The following is an 8,668-nucleotide window of genomic DNA, read 5'->3' as shown; positions in this document are numbered from 1 at the left end:
GGGTTTATATTCCAGGAGGTTTAACACTTCATGACTGACAGCTGCCCTTCATCACAACAGACTCCAAACAAACATGACTTTGATCAGCCTCAGCATCTTGTTCGTCATCCTCACTCACGGTAAAACAGAACAAGCTGGTCTATTTACATCATATTGCATAATGAGTATATACTGTATGTCTGGAGCTTCTTATTTAGTTTTAAATATGTTCTTACTTTGTATTCCTTTTCAGAATCCAGAGGACAGGTGACTGTCACTCAGACTCCTGAGGTGAAATCAGCTTCCTCAGGACAGACAGTCACTATAAACTGTAAAACCAACAGCCCAGTATATGGTGCTGGGAGCTCTTATCCTCGTATGGCCTGGTACCAGCAGAAACCAGGAGAAGCTCCTAAACTCTTAATCTATGGCGCAACACACCTTGAGTCTGGGACTCCGTCTCGATTCAGTGGCAGTGGATCTAGTTCTGACTTCACTCTGACCATCAGTGGAGTCCAGGCTGAAGATGCAGGAGATTATTACTGTCAGAGTTTACATAACATTGGTAGTAATTGGCCGTTCACACAGTGATACAGAGCCGTACAAAAACCTCCCTCAGTCAGACTGCACAGTGACTGCACTGCTGCAGCTGGGACTCACTGCAGCTGCTGAGGGGAAGTTAAACCAAAGCTCTATGAAAATATTTTAAGTTCAGTAAGTGTAACAGTTAAAATATACCCATAAAATCATAAAATATTACGATTTTCACCAAAATTAACACTCATTATTTACATGTATGTCTTTTTTGTTTAAATACATATAGCAATTGCCAGGTAACAAACCATATATATATATATATACACTCACCTAAAGGATTATTAGGAACACCATACTAATACGGTGTTTGACCCCCTTTCGCCTTCAGAACTGCCTTAATTCTACGTGGCATTGATTCAACAAGATGCTGAAAGCATTCTTTAGAAATGTTGGCCCATATTGATAGGATAGCATCTTGCAGTTGATGGAGATTTGTGGGATGCACATCCAGGGCACGAAGCTCCCGTTCCACCACATCCCAAAGATGCTCTATTGGGTTGAGATCTGGTGACTGTGGGGGCCATTTTAGTACAGTGAACTCATTGTCATGTTCAAGAAACCAATTTAAAATGATTCGAGCTTTGTGACATGGTGCATTATCCTGCTGGAAGTAGCCATCAGAGGATGGGTACATGGTGGTCATAAAGGGATGGACATGGTCAGAAACAATGCTCAGGTAGGCCGTGGCATTTAAACGATGCCCAATTGGCACTAAGGGGCCTAAAGTGTGCCAAGAAAACATCCCCCACACCATTACACCACCACCACCAGCCTGCACAGTGGTAACAAGGCATGATGGATCCATGTTCTCATTCTATTTACGCCAAATTCTGACTCTACCATTTGAATGTCTCAACAGAAATCGAGACTCATCAGACCAGGCAACATTTTTCCAGTCTTCAACTGTCCAATTTTGGTGAGCTCGTGCAAATTGTAGCCTCTTTTTCCTAATTGTAGTGGAGATGAGTGGTACCCGGTGGGGTCTTCTGCTGTATATATATATAGTGGTACCTCAGATCTCGAACTCGAATTTCTTAAAAGTCGAACCAACCAGTTCGAAAAAGAATTACCTAGAGCTCGATCTGAATCTCAGAAGTCAAACTGTGAACGCCAACCTAAGATAACTTGTAAACGCTGGGAAATGAGTCACGCAGCACATCTCTAAGCGGAAACAAATGGTTACGATTCAGTCTCAGCCTCGCATTCGCTGTGATAGCACCGTGCATGTTTACACTAGCTGAATACATATATTTAGACAGTAAAAATACATTTAGACAATGATAGACAGTAACAGTAATTATTATTATATAATAAATACATTTAAAAATAAAGATTTCTTATTAATTATTTTAATATTAATAATAAACCATTCATACGTTTAATTATAATAATATTGTTGTGCCGAGCAGGGATGGAACAGAGACAAAGGCGCAGACGTCAGGGTATCGGGGAATATGGGGTTTAATTACGAATAAGGCAGGCAAAACGCAGATAGACAATACAATGACCGGACTGGGGAAACAAATTGAAACGCGGACTAAATACAGAGGACTAATGAAAACAACTAGAAACAGCTGATCACACGAGGATTCCACACGGGGTTAACGAGGGGGCGTGGCACACGGAAGGAGCGGACGATTGGGGCAGGACACATTGTTTGGATACATTTATTTTCTTACTTTATAAATTACTGTTTTGATAAATGTGCTTAGATGTGTTTAGTACAGTATACTGTATGTCCTTCTTGTTTTATCCGGCTCATTTTGCTTTTAAATGCTAAAAAAACATATTTTATATATTTTAGTTTTTTTATAGGATGACATTCAAGACAGAGGATCAATACCTGAGCCTACTTCTCCAGTATTTCCACTTCAGTGTAAATCTTATAACATAACAGAACACAACATCTGTTACATAAGCACACATGTTCATCACTGTGTCCTATTTCCAAATGTCCATCCATATATTATAACTGCAGATCCAGTGCAGGGTCACTCTGGCCTGGATCACATCCCAGGAAGCAGAGGGTACTGGGCAGGAGACACTGTGTATAAGATGCCCGTCCATCACAGGGCACAAGGCCCTATTGTTCTTTTTTTTTTTTTTTTTTTACTTAGGTTGAAAGTATTTTCAAAATTAATTCTGACGATAAACATCCAAATCAAACATCTATGTATTCACAGTAGGAAAAGAAGAGCAAATACAAGTGCAGCTTATGAACCGCAAGAAGTTCAGTCTAAGTAATTCATCTAAAGCTATACAGGTTTGACTCTGGCCAGTTTTTGGATGGGAAACCAACTAGGAAAGCTGGGGTTGCTGCTGGAAGAGGTGTTGGTGCGGCCAACAGGTTGGCTGTGGTCTATGTGGATCCCAATATCCCAGTGTAGTGATGGGAACTGATGCCCTGGCTAAAATTGCCCACTGTGGCCTTTTTAAATCTGGCCTCCTAATCATCCCCTATATCTAAGTGGTGAATTCTCTCCTGCCTCTTTATCACCTTACCTACTGGGTGGTGAGTGTACTAGTACAGAATGTCTGCCATTGCATTATCCATTGTGTAGGAATTATTAGCTCAGGCAAATTTTAATATCTCCACCAATATGTTTTGAAATTCATTAAATTTTAATTAATTATTATTTAATGCTGATTATTAACCAATTGTTTTGCCGAATGGTCAGCTCCTCCAAACTCAATTGCGGGATCCCCGTGAGTCTATTAATGTGAGACTTACATGAGATTCACTAATTACCAGTATCACTTAGTAACCTGGGTTAGAAGGCTCGTCCACCGAGCTGCGTCACCAGGTAATGTAAACGATTGGTAGCGAAGCTCCCCTCACGGCCGATGAGAGAGAGTCTCGCGATATTTCAGGCGAGTTTGAGGTTTCAGAGCATAATAGCCAGATCGCACAGAGGCAGGAACTTTATTGTGAGCACTCAATGAACGGAGGCTGAAGTTATGTACTGTAAAAGACATGCATTTATTCCTAACTAACACTACAACTAACATAAGACAGACATTACACTCGACACAAACAACAAACACAAAATAACGGAATAAAACAAACAATGTAATTATGGAAATACAATGACCGGATTTAAATGAGTAACCTTAAAAGGGAAATACTGTTCTGCAAAGCATGCACAGTTTGTGGAAACACGACCCTAAAGTCATATAGCAGGTTAACAGAACAGCTTAGGTTGTGAGAATGAAAGGAAGTTGGTTTACTTGGTTGCAGAGTGGGGGGGGGGGGGGGGTCTTGGCAGTTGGTTGCAGAGGCAGATGAGCTGACGGGATGATGGCACTCAGGAAGGCGCAGCGTTTGGAGCGGTTGTTGGAGTGGAGCCCCTTGGATTCTCTCTCCTTGTGCAGCTGTAAGGTGAAAGGCTTTGTCTTGGTTGCAGTTCTCTGTCGGGTAGCAGCCTTCACCGGCAGGCTTCAGGAGGGCTTCTTGCGGGCTTCTCTTCTCCTGGGCTGATGTTCTCTGTCTCTCTTCAGGCTGATGTTCTTTCTGCTCCTCCCCTGGCTTTGTTCTGAGGTGTCAGGTTTTATAGTCTAAAGTTCATGAATTGGGATGACCAGGAATTCGAAACCTGAACCAATGGCTGACCATCCATTTGGCAGGCTTTCGGAAGGGTGTCTGTGGCAGTCCTTTTGGGATTTATGACCAGACTGATTCTCCTTTACTGATGAATTTCATTCGGCTGGTGTAATTTACATGATACATACACTTTTATGGTAACCACTGACCAGATTTGGAATCAGGAGTGATTTTCCATCAGTTTAATACCAAACATGCCATATACCAGCCTAGTGGTTCACACCTCATACCATCTGTATTAATTAATTATCAATTACTTATATCATGTATGTTACTGACTCACATCAGTATATAGTATAGGTGTTTTGGGTTGCATCTCAACAGATGTTACACTTTGTACAGACATTACATGACATATTCACATTCAAACAGCACATCTTATCCTTAGATAGGCGTGGCCGTTAGTTTGTGGTAATACCAATTTAAGTTGCACATGAAGAATCTCTGAAAGCTAGGACACCCTGAGCTACCTGGTTACACTATTTAATTTCCAAGATTCTTCTAGTATAACCATGAGAACATATGTACAGTGGTAGCTATACATATTTATTTATTCAAATTTATATAAGTGTTTAAGTGTGAGGGGTAAAATAGGTGATACTCCATGAACATGGTTATAAGGGTGGCACACAAAACTAAGATTGTCTAAGGACACACACAAACATAACCTGTATATCGAGACTAGCAATCATAAGCAAAGAAATATACAGGGTATACAAACGCTGACTTCTCCAGGAAGGGTGTTGGTCTGTTGGGTGAGTGGTATGTACAGTAAGGCAGGATGTATGGGGAGGGGGTTGTGTACCAAGTCAAGGGACCCCTGTCCTTGAGGTCCACTCTGCTGTCTGTAGGTCCCTAAATCTTAGGACAATAAAAGTTGGAGTGCTGGCCTCCCTTGTTATCAGTGTGTGTATGTGTGTGTGTGTGTGTGTGTGGGGTCACTAACCCCCCTTTGCTGCCTAGGCCAATGTCTACCTCTCGTACCAGGCTAGGCCTAGGTCTCAGGCCACCTGGAATTTAAGCTCTGTCATATGTGCATGTGCGATCCTACAATGGAGACTTCCAGTTAGTGCTGCACAGTGGTAGTGAAAGTGTCAATTACTTCTGTAAACCCCATTGAAAGTCTTTGGGATGTGCTTGAGAAGACTTTACAGAATGGTTTCACTCCTTTTGTCAATGCAAGATCTCGGCAAAAAATTCAAGCAAATCTGGAAAAACATTAATGTTGAGACATTGCATAAGCTAGTCTAAACAATGCCATGATGAATGTGTGCTGTAATCAAAGCTAAAAGCGAAATATTAAAGCCTTGTTTTTTTCTTTTTGGCCAGACAGTGTATGTTTTGCAATTATTTGCATTAACCTGGACATTCATGTTCCATAACTGCTTATCTAGCACAGGAGCAAATTTGAGAAACCAGTTTCCTAACTGCATGTATTTGAACTGGGGGGAGAGGGGGGCATCACCCAGCATAAACCCCTAGGAATACAGTGAGACCATGAAAACACACAAAATGAGGACTGGGAATTGAACCCCCAACTTCCTGTGGTGGGAAACCACAAGACTGAGCCACTCAAACACGTGCCACCAATATAGCACAATGTCATTTCTATGCAAATACTCTGTCTGGTTACAGTAGGTTCCTGTACATACTTCATGAAGAAAGCTGTGATCTCACTTGAAATTTTTAAATCCAGTAATTCTCAGGCTTTGCGGTTTCTGTCTGATTGGTAGAAATACAAATTATGTCAACAACATGCAGGATTGGCAATAAGCAACGGTTTAAAGGACATTAGGAAGAAATTCTGGAAAATCGTGGACAGAATTTTGTTGTATCTGCAAAGCTGTAGTGATTTTCACAGTCAGAATGTTATAGTGATTCCTAAATAAACGGAAAAAATATACCTACCACTTGTATCTTATTAAGTGTTGGTGTAAGTATGGTTTTGATCATAAATATATTTACTGCAATCAGAGACGCGGTTGTAGCGCTGGGAGGTTTTTGTACGGCGTCTCAATCAGATTCAATCACTGTGGAGAACCTTCGGCGGCGGGACCAGACTGGATGTTGGCAGTAAGTATAAGGATTTTAATCTACAAAAAGCAAGTAGAAATATTTAACACACACACACACACACACGCCTACTTCAGTTTCGTTATTATTGCAAATACTAAAATTTATCTTGTTGCATATCGTGAAGATCTTCGATAAGAATATTAATTGAATTATTCATATGCAGCATACAGATATTTAAATCATCAATTTAATATCCACTTACGGCCGGTTAACATACAAGTAATAACTTGTTAGCCTAATCATTAATAATGTAATCATCGTAAAGTTGAAAGTTATAGATTTGATTAGATTTTATAGATAACGAACAGCGCTTTGCTTTTCCAACATACTTTATCTAAGTGACAGAAAATACAATTTTTGTCTTATTAGTTTTATACCCATAAACAAATATTAGGTATATACTTAAAGCGGTTTGTTAGTTGCCTGTACTGCACTGCTGTGAGGTTTTTGTACGGCGGCTGATGCGCCGTGAATCACTGTGGTACACTTTCGGCGGCGGTACCAGGCTGGACGTTGGAAGTAAGTGCGTCTCTCTGTAATACTAATGTTTAAATATTAGAATTAATATCATTTCGATAGATAGTTTTAACGAGATAAAGTAAGTCTGACAGACGGATCTCTTCGCAGTGTTTCAACCAGTGTCTGAGTAAATAAAGGACCCTACATGGAAAATAGATCTTTATCTTTATAACCAATGTGGTTATTATATAAATTTGGATTACTATAACCAGTTGAACATAATACACAGTGATACACATTTACATTTGTGTTTAAAAGGTTCATTGAATACACTGTGATACAGTAAGAAGGCAACATTATTTACTTTAGATTTTACGGAAATGTCTGTCATCATATGAAGAAATATTTATAAAGTCATATAGACTTTGACAACTATGTCATACTGCAGTTAGTATATGTTGTTATACTTAAAGTTTGGTTTGGACTCTGACCTAACGTCCTTTTGGTGTCTCCTAGGTAACAAAGCCCCCACCCTGACGGTCCTGCCCCCCTCCAGTGTGGAGGTGTCCAGCAAGAACACGGCCACCCTGATGTGCCTGGCCAACAAGGGCTTCCCCTCTGACTGGAAGCTGAGCTGGAAGGTGGACGGTAGAAGCAAAGCCGCGGAGATGAGCCGCGGGCTCCTGGAGAAGGACGGCCTGTACAGCTGGAGCAGCAGTCTGAGCCTCACTGCGGACGAGTGGAAGAAGGCGGGCTCAGTGGTCTGTGAGGCCAATCAGGGCTCCCAGGGGACTGTCACTCAAACGCTGAAGAGGGCCGACTGTTCAGAGTAGATGAGCTCAGCGTCACCTGTGATGAGCGCCTGATTACTGTGTTTTTACTGTGCTGTGCTACACTCTTCTGATTTACTGATTACATAGAGATAATAATGTGCTTTGCTTGATCCATGAGTGAAAATCATTACTGATACTTTGTTGGCTTCGGTGTCTACTTGTATTATCTTGTGTGTTTTATTCCTGAATGCTGCCGAGATAAATAAATATTTCATTCTGTCTGACAAACTAACTGTCATCAATGCTGGTTATTTTAAGTCAAGCACACAGTGATACCATCATGACACTGTTGTGAGGACATGATCCTGAACCTTTCAATAATTTTAAAGACTTTTAAAGCCTGAATATAACACTGTTCTGTTTATCTGTTAAAAATACAAAATCATCCCATTGAGAGACTTTTAATTTGGGTTTGAAAAGGTTCAAACTGAGCAGTTCCTCTATACTGAGCTTATAAACCACATTATGGGCTCATTCTTCATAAAACAGATTTGAACACAATTGCAATTAAACTCATTTCACATACCATAATTATTTACAACTGATAGTATACCTTCTCAAGAAGTATATTGTCACGTTGTATCCAAAATAAAATAAACAGTTAATTAAACAGCAAAGACAGTCAGTTATCGTGTGAGACAATCTGCTGCTCTGTGACACGGGCTGAGCCCCCACCTCACTCTAACCCCAGGGGGACTGGGGGACATTTGCCTGCTCTATTCTGGGGGCAGCAGAACCGTCCTGCTCAGTTCATGCAAATATGAGTTTCGCTCCAACGGCTGACAGTTTAGTTTCAGGTCTTACAACAGGCTGGACTGGGGCAGCTGTGAGGGGGAGGGACTGAGCCCATTTCTGAACAGGGGACTGGAAGCTGAAATGTCAGCTACTCACTGGGTACATCAGTACTTTTTAAACTATACTATTAATTTAGTATGAATGCATGAAATCAATTAACTTCATTCATCCATCCATCCATCCATCCATCATTCGATCCATCCATCCATCCAGCAGACTTGACATCCTGTTTGTCCTATTCAGGGTCACAGGGTCCAGAGTCTATCCTGGGTGCGAAGCAGGTAAATACCCAGGATGGGGCTAATGATCCCCATTTTAAAATAATTTT

The 8,668-nt window shown here is 40.9% G+C and overlaps 1 gene segment (V, D, J or C); it reads left to right on the top strand.

The window, feature by feature from the left end:
- Nucleotides 1-7,777, top strand: LOC111845693 (Ig kappa chain V-V region MOPC 21-like). The segment is given in 4 exon segments: nt 1-119; nt 233-563; nt 6,219-6,250; nt 7,229-7,777. Coding segments are annotated over 4 exon segments (726 nt in total).
- The last annotated feature ends 891 nt before the right edge of the window (nt 7,778-8,668 follow it).

Source organism: Paramormyrops kingsleyae, chromosome 3 (assembly GCF_048594095.1).
Source record: "Paramormyrops kingsleyae isolate MSU_618 chromosome 3, PKINGS_0.4, whole genome shotgun sequence".
Lineage (NCBI taxonomy): Eukaryota > Metazoa > Chordata > Actinopteri > Osteoglossiformes > Mormyridae > Paramormyrops > Paramormyrops kingsleyae.
This window is presented reverse-complemented; position numbering and strand designations above follow the sequence as displayed.